Source organism: Mastomys coucha, unplaced genomic scaffold (assembly GCF_008632895.1).
Source record: "Mastomys coucha isolate ucsf_1 unplaced genomic scaffold, UCSF_Mcou_1 pScaffold4, whole genome shotgun sequence".
Lineage (NCBI taxonomy): Eukaryota > Metazoa > Chordata > Mammalia > Rodentia > Muridae > Mastomys > Mastomys coucha.
Genome location: NW_022196910.1, coordinates 27,634,794 through 27,655,674, shown reverse-complemented (window position 1 = coordinate 27,655,674; position 20,881 = coordinate 27,634,794). Strand labels below are relative to the sequence as shown.

The window sequence follows — 20,881 nt, the reverse complement described above, 5'->3', positions numbered from 1 at the left end:
TTTTGTCTCTCGCTCATTGCAACAAACTGTGCCCAATGGTCTATGTGTAAAATACTACCTATTAGCCTGGCATGGTGACACACCTGTAATCCACTTAGTGGCTAGACAGCACATGAAATTCTCCTTGTGAACCTCCACCATTATCCATCCCATGCACTTCCCAATCATAGAGTAGAATTCTCAGAGTCTACTGGAAATTCTCCCTGGGCTCCTAAAGAAAGCAGTGCTTTGTTTATCTTAACTCTACATTTTTTATTTATCTTAGGCGTTAGCTCTACACTTTAACTTTCTTTTTCTCAACCAGTTTTCTTACCATTACTTCTCTTGTCTTCTAAGTTTCCATGCCCCAATTTGAAAAGCAAAAGGAACCTAGCCCTTTTAGGCAAGCCTCTCCCCCAACAAAGGCACACTGTAAACCTTAACAGGCACAAGACTGAGCAGTTATAGTACAGTTCAGGATAGCCATGGAGATTAAAGTCATTCTGTGAGGAAAATACACAAAGAAGTGGTAAATATTCTAAATACAGGTTCCTGAAGATATAATTTACATGACATTATATAATGGAAGTTTAAATTCACTATTTAAAAACCTCAGGATTAGGGAATATCAAAAGGACAGGGATAAGGGAGATGCTGGCCAGATTCATTTTATGAATAATCAGTACAGAGAAGTTCATTTACAGAAGCCAAAGGAAGCTCACAGAAATGTTCTATGACCAGGATATGAACAGCTAGCTCCAGTATCAGCCGGAAGATGGAACTCCACACTGAGCTACTTTACCTATATTCAACTTCCGGTGGGACTAAAAGAAAAGACTGGTTTTGAATATGGTTTTACAAATTAAAGTAAATTTTTGTACAGTCACTGTTGGAATCCCATGAGGCATGCCTTATTAAGCCGATTTCACAAGTGAGGATGAGGGCGGAGGGAGTATGGCAGTATGGAAGGTTAAATCGTACCTCCAAGGTCAGAGGCACTACGAGGACCTTGAGAAAGGAAGAAACCCTGGCTTGATGAGCTCCTGTCTGCACACCAAGTCGCAGTGCAGGCTCTTGCTAGTACTTAGGTTTCTCTGTTTTCTTTCCAGTTACCTTTTGAAGAGGATTTGGAAAACTGGAGCTGCAGATATTTATGATCACATCATGCATTACGGTATTACTTTCTCAGCGATTGCAGTATGTTCGATAGGACCGAGAAAGCACAAATAAACCTGCAATAAATTCCAAGTCTCTGATGTCTATTGATCACTGAGGAAAGTTTTATAGAGAAGAGAGAACCTTGGGCCTGAAAGACAGATGTTGCTTAAAGATGTGGAGTTTGAAGTCCGGGCCAACAGCACAGGTTCGGAAGACAGACGGTTTACACTGGATTCTGGCCCACCACCTGCTAACTCAGGTGTGGGAAGTTACTTCAACTACTTCGGCTTTCATTTCCACATGCATAAATGGTAAGTAGACTACAGGGTGGCTAAAGGTTTTAAGAAGATTAAATAACTTATGCTAAGGGCTAGCTGGGCATGGTGATGCATGCCTTTATTCCCAGCACTTCAGAAGCTGAGGCAAGAAGGATAGTCATGAGTTTGAGAACCCTGAGCTACATAATGAGTATCAAGCCTTCCTAGGTTAGAAGTCAACCCTGTCTCTAAAATCCACAGAAAAGGAAATAAAAAGAGGCACCTAAGAAAAGGCAGGAAAGAAAGGAAGAGAGGGAGAGGAGGAGAGGGGTTAGACATGATGTGTAAATGCTTGCAGTAGAGGGCAGCATACTGAATACAAAAGTATCATATATAAGGGACTGAATTGGAAGCTTGTGTTATATTTGAGGGATGAGCTAGAAAAGAGATATTGTGGTAGAGACAGAGGGATCTCTGCATGTTGCACTAAGAGATTCCTGTGGGAGGCAGCACCATCAACAGGAGCAGTGGCCCTTAGGTACATCCCATAGTATCTCAGAGGACTTTCTACTTTGCCTCTGAAAGAGGATTACGTGGCTAATTACTAAGATTAAGTCTGGTTAGGGTTTCTGGCAAGCAGGGAAGGAACAGGGCGGTAAATTCAGGATGAGTATTTAGTCTAGATGGAAGAGTGGAGAGATCAGAGATAAGCCTTGAGTTTACAGTGCTACTAGGGAAGGGCTGGACATCTGTTCAAAATGTACACGAGAGAACAGACATCTCTACAAAAGTAGGAACAAGATCTGAGAGTTGGTGTTGCACCCCTGTAATTCTAGCACTTTGGAGGTAAAGACTTGGGGATCAGGGATTCAAAGTCATCATGAGATACAGACAGACTACATGGAAGGATGGAGAGTTCAGCCTGGGCTATATGAAATCTCTCTGTAAGAGGAAAACACAGAAAGATCAATGAAGAGTCAGAGAGGCTTCTTCCAGCAATCATTGGGAGCAGATACAGAGACCCACAGCCAAACATTAGGCAGAGCTTAGGGAACCTCATGGAACAGGGGGAGGAAGGACTGTAGGAGCCAGAGGGCTGGAGGACACCATGAGAACACAGTCCACAGCATCAACTAAGCAGACCCCATCCAGGCTCACAGTGATTGAAGCAGGAACCAAGGAGCCTAAAGGGTTGTCTAGCTTGAGCTTCTTGTTGGACTCCTTATAATGGTAATGGGGTGTCTCTGACTCTTTTGCCTGCTCTTGGGGCCCTTTTCCTCCTAATGGGTTTCGTAATCCAGCCCTGATAGGAGAGAGTCCGTGCCTAGTCTCATTGCATTTTGTTATACTGTATTTGGAAGACCTGCTCTTTTCCGAAGGGAATTGAAGGAACAGTGCATCTGGAGGGGAGGAGAGGAGGAGATAAAGTCACACTCTGTATATATCTAAGTTTGAACATATTCAATGACACTAGGGAAAAAAACAAACCAAACAAAACAACAAAACAACTAAACAAACAAACCCAAACAAGCAAAAAACAAAAAACAAAAAACCCCTAAAAACAACAACAACAAAACACCAAAGAAGAGTGTTTAGAAACGCTCAAAACTTTGCCAAGAAAAAGTCTTGGCAAGGTAAGTTGGCACTGGCTGCTCACCAGACCCTGCAGGTATTTGGACTCAGAAGAAAAGAACACAAAGTCGGAACGCTTAACTCCATCTCTGGGTCACTGGTCTAAAATGTCTGGTTCTCATGACTCAAATGTCATCAAGGTCATTAAAGGTCAAGCAACCAATGGGCAATTGGATATCTGTGACCAGACCCTATGTCTCAGTGTTTCTCCCAAGTCCACAGCAGTGACTCATGGTTTCCTTGGCACCATCTGTAAAATGGTTTCCTCTTTTCAACTTTTCGGGGAATGAAGGTCAGGATCTTTAGTCTCATCACGAGCAGTGATGTTTTAAGATCCTGGCTGCAGCAGGGAATGCTTAGTCCATCTTAGTGGCCCAGCTTTCTATAATGTGGCTTTTAGTCCTCATGCATACTTAAGGAAAATACTTTTTATTGTCTTTGGACAATTTTGGTTTTCCCATTAGTACTGTCTAAAAACCTAACTAATTAGATCAGCTATCGTAGTTTTATTTTGTTTTCTTCAAGGATATCTGGGTGATTTCTAAAAAAAACCAAAAAACCAAAACCAAACCAAAACAAAGAAAATGACAGCAAAACAAAAAACAAATAAAAAAGCAGCAGCAACAAAAGCAGCAAACTGAGGATATCTCAATTGTGATTTTAAAATTAAGATGACTTCAGAAAACTTTCTATACCGTTTCTTATTAGTTCAAAGCACCTAAATGAAAGCCACAGTTTTCCTTCAAATAGAACAGGTTAATTTTTTCTTTGTGCATATGGTACCATGGATCAAATCCAGTTCCTTATGCATGCTTGTCAATAACTCTACTAATGCCAGTCTAAGATAATTTTTTTGTTTTGTTTTGTTTTGTTTTGTTTTTTGAGTCAGGGTTTCTCTGTGTAGCCCTGGCTGTCCTGGAACTCACTCTGTAGACCAGGCTGGCCTCGAACTCAGAAATCCGCTTGACTCTGCCTCCAAGTGCTGGGATTAAAGGCATGCGCCACCACCACCCGGCAGATAATTTTTTAAAATGTACTTCACAATGACATGATTTGAACACAGTTTGTTCCTACAAAATTAATCCTGCAACTTTTTTTTTTTGCATTTATTTGTAACTCCCTGCCCCCTGCAGTATGTGTGTTTGTGTGTGTGTGTAAATTAGAAGAAGGCTGTGGGAGTCAATTCTTCCTTGTACCTGTGGGTTCCAGGGTTCAACTTAAGTAAGCATCTTTGCTTACCAAACTAACTCATTTCAGTCATACTGAAATTTAATCTCCATTATGAAACATGGTGGGAAAATATGAGACCTTTAAGAGGTAGCTAGGATTCTGTCCCTAGGAATGTGGACTGTATTCTAAATGTAATGTATAGATTAAAGGCTTCTCTCAAGGGTATGTCTGCCCTATAAGCCAGTCACACTAGGTCTTTGCTTTCTGACTCTCCTTGTGGTGCGCTGCCCCCTTCTTAGGACTATTCCAGACAGAACCACCAGATACAGTCTTTGGCTTGGACCAGAAGTGTGAGCCAAATTAAAATATTGTGCTATTAGCAATGGAGACAGCATACATATACATATATGCATATATATATGTATGCTTATATATGTTATGATTATATATAACTATATCTCTTATGATTATGTATAAATATCTACATCATGATTTTATATATATATATATATATATATATATTGAAAAAATATGTATGATGATGATTCCAGCTAAGTTATAGTAATTGAGCTTCTAAGGCAGTAGCTTCCCAATCACCATAAGATAAAGTTCAGGAAATAAAATTCATAGATTACCCTGGTAATTCATAAACAACAGCTGATTCATTTTCCTCTGGCTACTGTCAAGGCATGATCAATTATGAACATCCATCTACCTCAGAAAGCATTTTGAGAAAGACAAATCATGATTCAGCGGATATTTAAAGATGAAACAGAACAGCTAAAAAGGAGTTAAAAGTTCACATTTAATTAAATTCCCTCCAAGTGAAGGGAAGAGAGTACCACAAATGAGAAAAAGCATAGGAAGACCAGATGGAAGAATCTGCTTGAACTAGTTCAATTTCTGGGTTCTTTCCTACACGAGCACTAAGAAACTTTCAACATTCTATTCCAACTATCCGTAGACTTTTTTTAAGTTTGGCTCATCCTTATTGCAGATACTTGACTCTTTCCTTAGGTAGGTCTGACTCTGCCATTGAAAACAAGTCTTGCAACATTTTTTTTTCAAAAACAAAGCAAAATGTTCTGTAAATAGATGAACGATTATGCTAAGTAAACATGCCAGAAGAATTTCAAATAAAAGCCATGGGGACCATAGGGGCAGTACAAATGTCCAAGAAGAAATTAAAAAAAAAATGTAAAGCTATAAATCATGTGCTTCTTTGGCATGAGAATCTCCCAAGCAAACATACTTAGGGTCTGTGGGCACAGGGCAAGCTGCCGCCTACTGTATAGACAGAGCTGGTGAAGAGTACGAAGGAACGATTGCCACTGGACAAAAGAACTATGGGCACAAACCAAAGCAAAACAAAATGTCATAGTGCCAGCTCATATGCTTTCCATCATTTGAAGAAAGAGAAGAAGAAGGAGGAGGAGGAGGAGGAGGAGGAGAAAGAGGAGGAGAGGAAGAAGAAGAGGAGGAGGAGGAGGAGGAGAAGAAGAAGAAGGAGGAGGAGGAGGAGGAGGAGGAGGAGGAGGAGGAGGAGGAGGAGGAGAAGGAGAAGGAGAAGAAGGAGAAGAAGAAAGGTTACACCTGCAAAACCAAGTCCTCTTCTTCCATACAAATCCCTATTCCCTTTAGTCTGGCGAAATTGATTTATTCTAGGCAGTCCAACCTAATGAGATATCATTGTGGAAGAAAATAATATAAAGCTGAGAAGGGCTACAGAATTCTCTAATCATATAGATCTTCTTGGATCCCCTGACTTCTCTGAGAAGTGGGGAAAGCTATACATGGCTCCTTCGGGAATGGGCATAAAGAGTACAATTTAGAGTCTGCAATGTTAAGGACCCTCAATCACTTCCATGTTTCTCATTTCTCCATTCTGAAAAGTGGACCCTAGAAGGATCCAGTAGTTTGCCTATGGCCAAGTGAACAGGTATTCAAACCACCGTATGGCCCTAGCTTCTACCAAGGTACTCAGCCCTACTTTAAAAGAAACTCTGCAATTATCTGCTTCCATAACCTCAGCAGCCACTCCTGTCAGAGGAATGAAACTGACAGATTAGCATAGGAAATACTTAACTTCTTTATAAGCATGAGAAACAAGAGACCAGCCCTGTAGTTTCTGGACAAACCACCATCTACTTTCATCCTCCAGAGAAACATTAAGCTTCCTGAACCCTGAACCTACATTCACAAGCTGTACCTCAGCACTTCTGCACTGGGCACCATACAGCTCCCCGAGAGACTGCTGGGTCAATGCTCCTTCTAGCCTACCAATTTTGGTTAAAGAAGTGGCTTTTGAGCATTCTTTCAAAAGCTCAAATCTACCTCAAGCCAAGTTCAATCTGGAAGCACGGATCTATAAACAAAAGTCAAAATGCTTGGTGGCTCTAGGAACCACTGACAGCTACTGTCCCTGAGGCACGAAGAGGTGAAGGGTCCCAGAGGTGTGCTTCGGCTCTCTTACACTTTAGTTTCCTTTTATGTTTCTAGGTAGATCATCTCTATAGTCGCTCTACGCCCAGTACACTAACACCACCATAGATGGCAAATGGCACTTGTCCAGAGACTCCTCTATTTCAACTCTCACAATCATTTGATAAGAATAAGCATGCCTGGCGGTGGTGGCGCAATCCTTAAATCCCAGCCCTTGGGAGGCACAGGCAGGAGGATTTCTGAGTTAGAGGCCAGCCTGGTCTACAGAGTGAGTTCCAGGACAGCCAGGACTACACAGAAAAACCCTGCCTAGAAAAAAAACAAACAACAAAAAACATAAAACAAAAAACAAAAAAAAGAATAAGCATAATTCATTTATTCTAAATGACAAGAAAACTGAGATAGATTTTATGTGATAATAACTGGCTTAAAGAAAAACTTGTTTAATATATACTACAAAGTGGAAAAGTGGAAACTGGGATTTAGAAAGGTAACTGCTTATCTAATTTAAAAGAGCTAGGATGCAAACACAGATTTACCCAAATTCATGATTTTAACCAGTGTATACATGAACACAAATTGGATCCTATGATATGCTTGAAAATTTTTAAAAAGTAAGTACATTTATTTATTTAGAGTGTGTGTGTGTGTTTGTGTGTGTGTGTGTGTGTCTGCATTGCGCACACATGTGCTCACAGCCATATGCCAGAGTGTGTATGCGGAGGTCTGAAGGCAACTTATAAAGGTCAGTTTTCTCCTCCCTTATCAGGGAACCAGGGGTAGAACCTGAGTTGTTTGGCTTGTCAGCAAGATCCTTTAGGTGCAGAACCGTATTGCTGGCCCCAATGTTTATTGTACTGGTACAGTGGGGACACTCACATTGCAATTCAGAGAGCTGATCCATCAAATTTGATCAATAATTTTCTGTGCTCAGGGGTAGTTTTATACGTTTTAATTTCTTCTTCTATAAAATACAGGCTGTGAATTGCATGGGTCTTTATTTAGTAACAAGGGAGTTCCAGAACCTGTTCTTCCTAACTTGACTTATTTTCAAATACCTTAATATAAAATACTCAAGAAAACACACTGAGTTCGCTAGAGGAACTCTTGGATGATTTTCCCCTGAGTCAAGTTGCAGGAAGGCAGATTTTTTTTTTTTTAAATTGTGTAGTGATTTAACATTTGAGCTCAGAGTAAGAAATTATATTTTAATGTCAATATTACCAAACTCCACCTTTCCAAGTGTTTCTTCTTTCTCATCATTTTAAGGATTTTGGAGGTTTTTCAATGCCTATTTATTCAGTTACAAGTGATTGTTAAAAGGTAATAATCAGCAGGAAAAGGCAAGCATAGAGAGCCTCAGGGGCAGCTTGTAACACCCACCCGTGCTACTTTCAAGACCACTTTGACATTTACAGGAAGTGGTACTTCTTAAGTCATGTCCCTTCCGACACCTTGCAGTAACAGCTACAAGAAATTCCTCTTCAGCATTGCATTCATCTTCACATGTTCAGCCTGTGGTCAGATACACCCTCATTTTCCAACAAATGGACCACCTACGTTTACAATGTATTTTATTTTATGTGTACGAGTCTTCTGTCTGCAAGTGTGCTTGGTACCAAGGAGGTCTGAAGTTGAGTATCGGATCCCTTAGAACTGCAGTTACAAAACTCAGGTCCTCTGGAAAATCAGCCAGTACTCCTGACCTCTGTGCATCTCTCCAGCCCACAACTACCTATTTGAAATTTGCAGCTCCCCTAGTAGCATCCGCCAATATAGTAACAGCTCCAGAAGGTTATTTTCCAGTGACCTACTTTAAGCATACTTCGGAGCTTTGTATTAATAGACATGCTTAAAATCTGCATAATGTAGACTCACTTGGAGATAGCATTGGGACTGAATTACAAGGCAAGATAAAGACCTCTTGATCTTTTTTCCCCTCCAGTACTAGATATTGAACCTAGGGCTTCACACATGCAAGTGCTTCTGCACTGAGTTACATCTTGAACACTTTGTCTCTAAACTTTTGACAGAATAGACCATCTAAAGCAAACTGTTCTGAAACCTCTTTACAGAACTTCATGAAAAATGTAGATGCCTGGACACTTTCCCAGGCTTATTGAATCAGTTCCTTGGATTAGGGCCCAGTGTTTCATAAGCACCACAAGCAATGATGATGTGCACCCGAGTGCACTCTGTCCTTTCTCCATTCACCCAACAACACTGGATGATGAATTTGATGGTTAGCTTTAATTGTCAATTTGAGACAATCTAGAATTACCTAGCAAGGGAGTCTACCTGAGAGATTGCCTACATTAGGTTAGGTTGGTTTGGGAGCTTATCTGTGGGGGATTATGTTGATTGCTCTAATTGGTATGAGAACACCTAACCAATGTGGGCGGCACCATTCCCTGCGCATGACATGCAGATTATAGTAGAATGGAGAAACTGAGCTGAACACTAGTAGCCATGTATTAATTCATTGCTCTCTGCTGACTGTGGGTATGATGTCACAGGTGTTTCAAATTCCTGCCCCTTGACTTCTCCTTGATGATGGAATAGAACTTGGAATTGTGAGCCAAATAAATCCTTCTCTCTTAAGTTGTTTTTGTTATTCACAATGGGAAAGAAAACTAGGACAATAAGCCTGGTATGGTGGGTATATACCTGTAATCCCTGCATGGATTAAAAAGATCACAAGTTTGATGAGGTCAGGCTGGTCTACACATGAATGTCCTATTCCAAGCAACAAAACAAAACAAATCATACACACACACACACACACACACACACACAAGAAAACAACAAACCTCTCAAATACTTGAATTTTGTGCTGATGATACATGTAAGTCAAACATAAAGCACTTAACGAAGAGAGTTCCTTAGGACCACATCCCCACCCCCGCATACACACAAGGTGGGGTGAACAAATGAGCAGCTTCTACTGATACACATAGAACTTAGAATAAAACACATATCATCTTTTAAAACATTATTTCTTGGGTCACAAATTAACAAGAAACTTGAAGAAAAGGTCCATTATCTATGCTTCCAAAACTACTTCCTCCTCATCGCTCCCCTACTCGCCTTCTCATATATCAGATATTCAACACTGAGCTGAAGAGCCAATAGGCAAAAGCTGTACTGTTTTGCTCACCAGACTTCAAGTAAAGTGTTCATACACTGTCAGCTATTTTATGACTTTCAGTGCTAGGGAGCAGACTCAGAGCCTTGTGCACACTAGGCAAGAATGCTTTTAAATCTGGAATGTCTTGGCATGTCAAGCAATTGGCATAAATCCTATGTGTGTGTGCACGTGCGTGCGTGCGTGCGTGCGTGCGTGCGTGCGTGTGTGTGTGTGTGTGTGTGTGTGTGTGTTTATTATTCTTCACTGAGGGTAAATTACCCAAGCCCTAACTACAGAACTCAGCTTTGATTTTCAAGTTCTCTTATGAACATCACACACACACACACACACACACACACACACACACACACAAATCAACCCATAAGCCATTAATGCATATCTAAAGGCAGAACTCACTGTTTCATATACTAATATCAATAAGCATATTTTATTTCTTTTCTCCATATAACAACTCTTATTTCTTCCCCATTCTTGTACCAGTTGTGTTCCCTACTCAATTTTATAACAACCTAGAACTACATAGCTGAGAAATGTTCACTCGATTTTCCTTTCATTCTTTTGGATCACCTCATAGGACTAGGCTGCACTCCAGTTCATGATTCTCCCACCTCAGCTTCTTGAGTCACTGCATGTGTATGTCATCATGCCTGGCTCAAACTCTAATGATACTGAAATCATTTTCAGTTGTCCAAGTAAATATAAAATATCTCTTCTAGGTCAGGAGAGTGAAAATACTGCATCTCCGTTGCTCTTTGCTCTCTGACTTGAATCTTAACAGAAGTATTAAGAGAAATGAAGCAGGAAGCTGGCAGTGATGAAGGTGCATGTGTGCAGAATGGCTTTTGCTGAGGGAGGATTTGCAATGTGACAAGCACAGAGGAAAGTGGCTTTGCACTATGGGGGGAGGGGAAGGGAGAAGCTCCTTCTGTTACATTCACTGGGATCAAACATCTTGCCATGCATGACAGTCTTTGGGTGGATGGGGAACATGGCTGTCATAGGTGCCCTGTGACTATGCTTCCTATAGGAGCAGGAAGGCACATGGCAGACATAGTCACACAGAGAAATCCACTCAGTAGCCAATAGGGGAAAGTCAGTCACTGTCTTTGACTGAGAAGACAAGACCAGCTAAGAACCGAAGTCACTCTGTTGGTGTTCAAAGGGCCAGTTATACAGACAAATCCTCCTTGACCTATGTCCCTGCTACCATCTGCCCAGAAGAAGCACTTCTGAATCGGGGTACAGTGATTCCTTGTGTTAGAAAGCTAGGAACTTGTGTTGGGAGTGCCCTAAACCTTTGTGGTCAGCAAGCACAAGGAAGATTCATAGATGCCAAAAATCATTCCTTACTTACCAATTTTGTAATGTCTTTTACATTATCCGTCACAGGATTCCGGCAGATCTCCTTAGTTTTGACGAGAGGATTAAATAGGAGCAGTTGAAGATAAATGCAAGTGATAATCCAAGTCTAAACAAAAAACAGAAACATTTCTTAATGTCCATCAGTTTAAAAAAAAATCCAGAATTATGCAAACCAGTAACACCTTATGCCATATGTGGTAAATGCAAATATACCAGAGCTGGGAGGAGGGGGTTGTTTTCTGTTTTAAGCTGATGGCTTAAATGTTAAGCATTCAAGCTGCTCTCACCAAATTCAAACAAAAAAGAGCAACAACAAGAAAATCCTCCTGGCTTCAATCCTGTTTGAATTACTCTTTCAATGGCTGTACTGTTAACTTCTGTTGTAAGTGTTCTATAGCCGGTTTCCTGATGGCAATTAGGGATGAACTTGCAGCAACATGTAACAGAGTTATCACTTGGGGGACCTCGGAAAAAGGAGGAATGCATGAAATTCATAGCCTAAGGCTGAAGAGAACCACTCTCCTTTCAAATGTAGACAATTTGGCGAGCAGAAACACAACCTTGAAAGGAACTTTCATTTAGACCTGTATACCAGCACACTGCTCCACCGTTTGGCAAACGGGCGCGTCTTCAGACTGAGAGTAGAATTTCACCTAATTTTTACAACAGCAAGAGAATTATTATGTGCAGTCAGTTTATCACTTATAGGGAAAACATGTCCTTAGCCATTAGAAAAATATTTTTGAACGGAGAAATTCTCTCTCTCTCTGTCTCCCTCTCTCTCTCTTCATCTCTCTCTCTCTCTTTCCCTCTCTCTCTCTCTCTCTCTCTCTCTCTCTCTCTCTCTCCCTCACCCACCTCTCTTGCTTTCACAGACATATACACCCCTCTATACATGGATTAGTTATTTTTATTCATAATTTGTCTTTCTTTCTCACAGTATATTATAGACTTTTCCAAACTTGAGCATCTGATTTCCCTTTTTTTCCCAAGGATCTACAAAACACATACAATAGTGTCATGCATACAAAAAATCCCTCAATATGTGTTTGCCAGATGAATCCACAACCAAGACAGAAATCTACTGCCATTTCCTAGTTCAGTAGCCATTTACAGACCAAGGCTAGGGAGGCAGAGACTGCAGCCGTCACCAGGGAAACAAAGATGATGAAGATGTCCTCAAAACTCAGAGGCAGGTAAATAAATAATACCTCAACCCATGATAAATGTTTTTGGGAACACAGAGAAGAAAGCAATTAATCAATTAATCTTAGGGGGAGACATAGAGTAGGAAAGCAGCACCAGGGAAACCTAGAGAGAAAATGTGACATGACTCTGGTTAGAACTAAAACACACAAGGACTTTGTAAATACTGATCAAGAATGACCACTGCTGGAAAAATAAATAGCATAAACAAAGGCATGCAAAAATATTTAAAAAACATGTTAGATCTTTTAGGAACTGGCATTCATCTATGACATCTAAAAATTACGCAGAAGCACATGTGCACATGGCTAGAATATTTTCTACTTATGTGGCTATCTCTACGTTAGTTAAAAGGAACTAAATTATTTTCAATAAATGTCTGTACACTGACACACTGTACCACACAATGATTCTTTATTTGCTGACATTTTTCACTGTGATGCTGCTTCTGTAGATACGGTGGCTTACAAATGGAATTAAAACTTCTTATTCTTTCACTGCTTGGTATCCTTTTTAGCAGTAATAGTACCTAAGTTTATTTAAGATTATTTGGAGCACTGTGGGGCTATAATTCTTCATTACACCATCTCCCATAGACCACAGTGAAGACCAAGTGGTACAAATGGTCTGGGGGGTCCCTGTTTTGGGGGAAAACTTGACACATAGTTTTCCCCTTAATATCACAGTCTTCCTTCATGGGTATTTATTATATTGTGCCTTTCTTTTACATTGCTGATGCTGAGATGTGACTCCTCCTGAAAATTATTTCTCCAAGGCCCTTTATCCTGATAAGATTTGGGAAGCCTCCCCAAGGACCTTGGTAACTGGCCAACCAAGAATAATGTTCATATTGTAGGTCCTAGGAAATATGTAGGCAAATGACGTCTCTTGTCTTCATTATGCACTATTTCTGATACCAAATGAAAACTGGGGGGAGGGAGGGGGTAGAGGAGGGGGGAGGCAGACAGATAGAGATAGAAAGACAGAGAGACAGAGAGAGTCAAACAGAGTCAGAGACAGAGAACAGGAAGAGACAGACAGACAGACAGACAAAAGTTTCTCTGTCATTTAAGAAATAGTTATTAGGTACTTTATTGAGTATATATCATGTGCCACACATCTCTCTAGATGCTATACTAGATGCTGAACAAAAATACAGAATACCTCTACTTCTGTAAATTTCACCTTTAATTTGGGGAGACAAACACAAAGAGGAACAGAATTGTGCTATATAATCTGATATAAAGTCTTAAGAAAAAGAATCACTAGAGCCAGGGAAAGGGATTAATATTAAAACACTTAGAGTAAGCTCATTTGAACCTAAAATCACAAACAGGCATAATTTTAGGTTCAAACTGAGAGTCACAAAGGACTCAGGTATGGGACAAGAACACTCAGTTTCATTGGGCTGTATTAGGTTGCACACCAACAGCTATTGTTTTTACAAACTGGAGGTTTGTGGCAGGCACGTATTGATCAAGTCTCTTGGTGCCAAGTCTAACACCTCTGATGATCCTCAGCATTTTTAACAATAAAGGACTTTGAAATTTCTCTTTATGTATATGTGTTTTCTTTTTCTGCATGGATATCAGTGCACTATGTCCATTCCTGATGCCCACAGAGGCCAGAAGAGGGTATCAGAAACCCCAGAACTGGAGTTATAGATGGTTTATGCTGATAAACTGAACTGTGCTATATAATCTGATATAAAGTCTTAAGAAACCATATGGGTACTAAGAACTGAGCTCAGGTTTTCTGAAAGAGCAGCCAGTGTTCTTAATCTCTGAGCCCCAAGGAAAGTATTTTAATTCAGGTGTGCATACTGTTTATTTAGACACAACGCTGTTACATAGTTATTGCTAAACAGTATAGTGTGGGTATAAATCTTATATGTACAGGAAATCCAAAGGCTTAGCAATTATCTTCACTGTGATGGTTATTTGTTACAGTGTTTGGAATGGAACCACACCATTTCCAGCTTCAGAGAAAACATCAAGGCAGGCAGGAAAGAGCAGATACAGTTGAGCTGATGCTCCCTAGTTCTCCAGTCTCCAATGTCAGCTGCAAGTTGCCAAACACATGGTATGTGTGTGGCAATGACAGGCAACAGGTATGCAGGACCACCGCTCTCACCGTATCTGCCCAATTCAGTGGCCCTTTTAAATACATCGAGAAGCTTCCATCCTTAAAGCAGAGTTGGTGTCACTCACGAAGACCAATCACAGCAGCTAAGCACTTGGGATACTATGATTGCTACCTCCTATCTTCAGCTGTATGCTCTTGGATGAAATATGGATATGCCTCAGCATACTTTGAGTTCAAGTTTTAGAAAGAATTATCGAGAGGATTAAATACCCTGGCATTCTCCAGTCTAAAGAAAAAAACCATCAGAGCTAGCCTTTACCTTTGTCCTTCCAGGACGGTAGTACTGGTGAAAACAGACTGGCATTGTAAACACAGTTCAAAGCGTACGTACCTCCTGGATATCTCCCCACAAGGACTGGATGGAGCTAAAGTATTCCACTTAGACATCTGTGGGAAAATGACGCTGCTGAGAAAGCAGATGCCAAGTCCCTAAGGTATACTGAAAGCAACATCTTTATTTAAAGAGCAGGAGTAAACCCGGAGCAGCAGATGGCATTAGAAAAAATGCTAAGGCAAAATTAAGGGTACTAAGGCCCACAGTCCAGTTTTCCTGTGAATGAAACAAAATTCATTGTAGAAGTTTTAGCATAGGAAGGACATGAGCGGACTTGGAATTAAAATAAAACAGATGCAAATGAATAAGGGGCTGAGGGTAGAGTGCATGCTAACATGTAAAAATTCTTCAGCTGGATTCTTAGGACCACAAAACAGGCATCCTGTAACCCCAGGACTCAAGAGCTGGAAGCAAGTTCAAAGGTCAAAGTTCAAGGTTATTCTCAGTTAGATAGTAAGTTTGAGGCCAGTCTGGGATACAAGCTACCCTGTCTCAAAATGAACACCTTAATTAATCAACTAATTTTAATAAACTAAGCATGACCACTGTGATTTCTTTAGGGTAACAAATGGTAGGTACCAATTACGCATTACCACTATAAGTCACCAAAGGATGATAACAAAAATTCATTGATAAGAAACACTCAAGAGTCTGGATCTCTGAAGGCTGAACCCTGAGTCAGGAGAATTACAACTGCAGTGTGATTTGAAAGTCAAGGCAACTCAAAGATTTGACCATGTGTGGTCAAGATGAGAAGTTACACTGCACTTAGGGTAACTTGTGCCATTTTCCAGTGATAATACCAGGTTAGAGCATTTGAATCTGGATTTGTGGTAAGGGATTGGTTGGGACTGGAAATATAAATGTGACCACTGTTGATAAAGAAATGAGATTCTACACAAAAAGAATGAATTAAGTCATCCAGGGATTCTAAATGGTAAAACTAACAAAGACTGAACATCCTACAGTGTCAAAGTTCAGATCCCATGAAAGATGAGAATTCATACAGGAGCTAGGCATGTAGACACCAAAAGAGTAAGAAAAACCACGAAGAACCAACAATTAAGAACAGAGTATGGTATCACATGAGTACAAATCCCAGCAATTAGAGTCTGAGGCAGGTGGATCACAAAGTTGTCATAGGTTTACACAGTGATACTATGTCTCAATAAGAAACAAAATCCTATGAAACAAAAGAAGAAAGGGGCTGGGCCAGATTATGTCAAAGGCTGAGAATCAACCACTGAATTGCGCAACATGGAAGCCATTGGATAATACTAACAGAGAGCTTTTATCAGGAAGCCTAAGACTTGTCTGAAGTGGGTTCAAGAAAACAAGAGGAAAAAAGTAACCAAAAAGAATATGAAACTCTTTTGAAGACTTTTCTTTCAAGTGAGAGCTACTGAATAAACAGAGGACAAAAATAAAAACAAAATGGAGTGGTAACTGACAAGGAAGTATAAGTTTCAGGTGGTGGGGGGAGGGTATTTAAAAAAAGTTAGGAGCATCAGCCTGCTTGTATTCCTTGTATTGGACTGGGGATTATCCAGGGAGAGAAGACAGCTGGCTTAGAGCCACATATCTGAGTACAGAAGGTGAGATGGACTTCTAAAACACAGCAGCTGGCTTCTAATTGAAGTGTAGATAGTTCACCAAAGCTAGAAAATCATGGAGCCATAGAACAGATACAGGCTTTGGCTGGGAGCAAAGCAATACAGGGAATAAAGCTATTTGTTTCAGACATTTGCTATGTATTAAGCAGCTTGCATATTTAATAACAAATAAAATGTAATTTTAATGTATCCTAATTTTAAAGATTAAGAAATCGACATGATTTCAGAATAGCAAAGCCAGTACACAAAGTCAGGTCTGTCTGATCCTAATTTCCATCCTTTTAAATACAACATACTGTCCCAAGACTACAGGAAATCTGTCAGATCAATTATAAGGACATTAAAGCATATCTCTAGTACTTTAATAATTTTGAAAATACCAAACATATGGGAACACATTTGTTCCATATTCCATGCACAGCTGAATATTCTACACCCTTCAGATGATCATACTTTTTAATATATGTCCTTTGATAGTTTCTTAAAATACAATTAAGACAGATTGCTACAACAATTGCAAAATAATTTCACCTGCATAGCCTCAATTTTAGCTGTCAGTCAAGTACAAATGTCTACAAAGATGCCTTTGCTAGTTTTACAGAAGTGCGCTTGGTTAAGGTGAAAATCAAATCTGTGCAAACTTAATCAAATGTCACAGAAAAGGCCCTATTTCTTTTTTTGAAGAACTTTATTTCAAGGCGATTCCAAGTAAATCTGCTCTATAATTCAGCTTTTGTGTGTTCTTTGATACCACTAAGAAAGAGCCTCCCATTTGTGAAGGTCTAATTCTTTAGTATCGCTCAGCAGTAGAATGGAAGAGCAGGGTTAAGAGTGGAGAATTCATGGGACATTTTCAGTATGAATAATTCCATAAGGAACTTCATAGCCAATTCTCTTCCTTGGTTTCTTGGACCTCAGTAGAAATAGTCAACCTGCATCAAAGGGAAGCCTGGTAAAACCACTGCATTATGCTATTATGACGAAGCTCCAAGCTGCTAAACTTGTAGGAAGAACTGTTTTTCAATTTGTACTTCAGTTTGTTCTTGCCCTCTTTCCTACAGATGGTCAGTGATTATTACACCATACTCTTACTGAAAATGTGTCCCTTCTCTAGCTGCTGAAGGCTTTTTCTTCCTTTTATTCTAAAAATTTTCTTTGTCATTTGTGTACTCTTATTCTTTCTAAAAATTTTATTACATTTTTTATTTTCAGAGCTAATATAATTACATCACTTCCTTCCTCCCTCCAAACACTCCTATAGACTTCTCTTTGCTCTCTTTGCAATGCACGGCCTCTTTTTTCATTAGTTGTTGTTACATACATACTTGTATATGTATGTGTATGTGCATGTGTATGTGTATATGTATATATATATGATGTATATATGATGTATATGCATGTGATGTATATGACATATGATGTATATGTATGTGTATATGATATACATGCATATGTATATGATGTGTATATATGTATTTGTATATATTTCTATATACAGAAGTTTATCCTGCTTAGCCTATACTTGTACGTACATTTTCATGTCTGACCATGGTACTGGATAACTAATTGGTAGGCTCTCCCTTGAGGAAGACCCATGTCTCCTACTGTCCTGCTGAAGACTTTCTTGATGGTGTGTAAACACATGTGTCTTGTCCATCAAGGGAACCCATAGGAATGAGCATACTAGCCCTGAAGATGACTGGGTCCTAATACTGGAGCCTGTGAGTGTGTTATTGTATGTGAGAGAGTAGACTCTAAGAGGAAACACTATCTTGCATTGTGGGGCCCAATTACTTTTTTAAACCTATGCCCTTAAAGATGGAGAATATGTCCTGTCTCTGGTCAGAGACAGAATACCATGAGAAGGGTGTATATGCTTTCTCACCCCTGGCTTTGAAAACAGAGACAGCGATCCAAGAGTCAGGGCAAAGAGCACTTGTAGAACCTGGAAAATGGAAGGATGCTTTCCTCCCTGGAGTCTTTGGGAAGGAAGACTTGATTTTAGACATGATATAAAGAAAAAAAGTCATGATTTACTTGCAGCCCATTAAGTCTCTGAATTTGTGGTGATTTTCATGGTGAAGATATAAAACCAAAACAGACCTCAACAAACACTTTCTGAATTTATTAATCAAGACAGTAACCTGACCACATCAAGCTATCCTGCCTGAGGAGGGTAAGCTGCCTCTACTAGAATTCTGAGCCCCTAACCTCTACTTTAAGCAAAGAAACCCAGCTTTTGTACTATCTTATTGATTCATGCTCCTGAATAAGATTTTGTTCGAACAAAGGTTTCCAGGGGTAAAGGAACCCTCTTACACACTCCCTCTCCCCTTCTTTCTCAGAAACCATGAGAAAAGCACATAATTCAAAAACCCCATAGGTCCCTTACCACATGACAAGCCCCTCACCACAAGATCTCGAACAAGTCAGTTTATCCCCTGGCGTACCCATTTATTAGCCTAAGTGAGAAAGTAAATTAAATAAGTAAGTGAAAGCCTCACCCATTTCATGAACTAGTGATAGAAAATAAAATGGAAAGTCATTCAAACTAGAGAAGCTGTACAACTATTCATTGTGTGGCTTATGAACTTTGGCTTGGTTGGATGAATAGAGTTTAGGAATGTTTGAATAAGGCACACAGGCTGGCTCACACCTATAATCCAAGTACTTGAGAGGTAGAAAATTATTGTTAGTTCAAGGCCAGCCTAACTAACTACACAGTAAGCTCCAGGGCGTTCCAGCTTTCACAGTGAGAGTTTGTCTCATAAAATAAACAAAAATAAGAAAGAATGAAAAGCTTGCATAACAAGTCTTAGGAAGTCTTTACAGTGTGAAGTATCAGTGAACGGAGTATGGCCTTTAAATTACAGATAAAATCATATCTGCCATGTGGAAGGAAAGTCTGGACTATTATAAACAGATATTTTGACATAGTTTTGGGGGTCAGATATCTCTGCCTATGTTTTGGTTCTCAACCCTGTTGAGAGTAGCTGTCATTGAAAAAATTTGGCGAAGCATGCCAATATACAGACAAAATCTTTACCCTCGTTTCTTTCTCTTCCTTTTGCAGAAAGTTCCAAAACTTTCAAGGAGGGTTTGTGTATCAGCACCTCCCTGCACGGGTGTGCACACAGACATACGCACATACCCCAAGGGAGATATGGTACTGAAGCAGAATGTCCCTTATTTTTGACTTCTGTTCTAAATGTATCACTTCAGTTCGCAGATTCATCTTGCTTTTCCCCCCTGTAACATTCTCTTCATCTGGATGGTACTCTCTTTGGCTACTTTGTTTTAAAGCAGCACAACTACTCTCTCTGGGCCACACTCTGGGAGTGATAACCTCTCCCTCTGAGATAACCTTTACCGCACAGACACACTAAACAAATCTTCCTGACAGTAGTTCAGTTCTTGACGTTTTTTTTTTCCCCCCTATTGAGTTAGGGATCAAAAGTTTCTCCCACACACTCCCCATAAAACTTACTACAACAACCTTTTATTGCAAAAGATTGCTTTCAAACTATAAGCATTATGGAAGGAAAAAATAATGAAAAGTCTGTATGTGCTCGGAGGGCTAAATCCCAGAACAGAAACAGTCCTGGGGGAAAGAAGTAATAGTATAATCCACACTCTGTTGACAAGGACAGATCTCAGGTCCTTTGCTGAGAGCAGGTTTTACAGTCAGCCTGGGTAGGAAAAAGTCAGGGGGTGAAGACAGCTGGAGCCCATCCCTACTGCTCCCCCCCAATAAAACATTTCTGGGGAGAACTACCTTAAAGGACTCCAGTGGAACATCCATCTAATCACTGACCCCTGTGGACACAGCTTGCCACACAGTGAAAAGCAACAAGCCAGCGCTAGGGTTTGTTCCCCTAAAGTAAACCATTTACTTGGATCTGAACATGAAGTCTCCTATGCTGTACTGCAGTGCTTGGCTATGTAGCACTAGGAATCACCATGCACACAGGCCAGGGCTGCCCAGGAAACCAGAGGCCCCCAGTTCTGTCAACTTAACAGAACAAAACACCCTCTATGTTTTGTGAGCATACATTATTAGGCTCCATATTATGGACTCTGAAATGTCATAAATGGAGGGAAGAGCAGCTCGTTTCCTGTATGCAGGAGAACTAACAAAATGGAGATTTGAAGTACCCCGGGAACGAAACAGCCAGTGCTACCAGAAACACCATTCATCTCCTCTCTAATCTCAGGAGAGCCTGCTATGGAAGTGGGCAGTTTCCTTGCAGCCCAAATGTGTCCTGGAACATATCCAACTGGCTTAGCCACCCAGAGCCAGGAAAGTAAATTATCAAGACACAGGTATAGTAATTAGTCTTAAGGTAAGGTCTTCTGAGGTCGGAAGAAGAAGAAGAAAAAAAAATCCTTTTTCCAAGTAAACCAGCAACAGGATTCTCATTCTGGATTTTTTTTT

At 40.1% G+C, this 20,881-nt stretch overlaps 1 protein-coding gene across 4 annotated transcripts in view; it reads right to left on the bottom strand.

The window, feature by feature from the left end:
* Positions 1 to 20,881, bottom strand: part of Kitlg (KIT ligand) — an 84,110-nt gene that overhangs the window by 37,593 nt on the left and 25,636 nt on the right. For all 4 annotated transcript variants that reach the window (XM_031350308.1, XM_031350309.1, XM_031350310.1 and 1 more), the window contains exon 2: positions 11,141 to 11,254. In XM_031350308.1, coding sequence (XP_031206168.1) covers positions 11,141 to 11,254 — 114 coding nt within the window. The remainder of the gene's footprint in view (positions 1 to 11,140; positions 11,255 to 20,881) is intronic.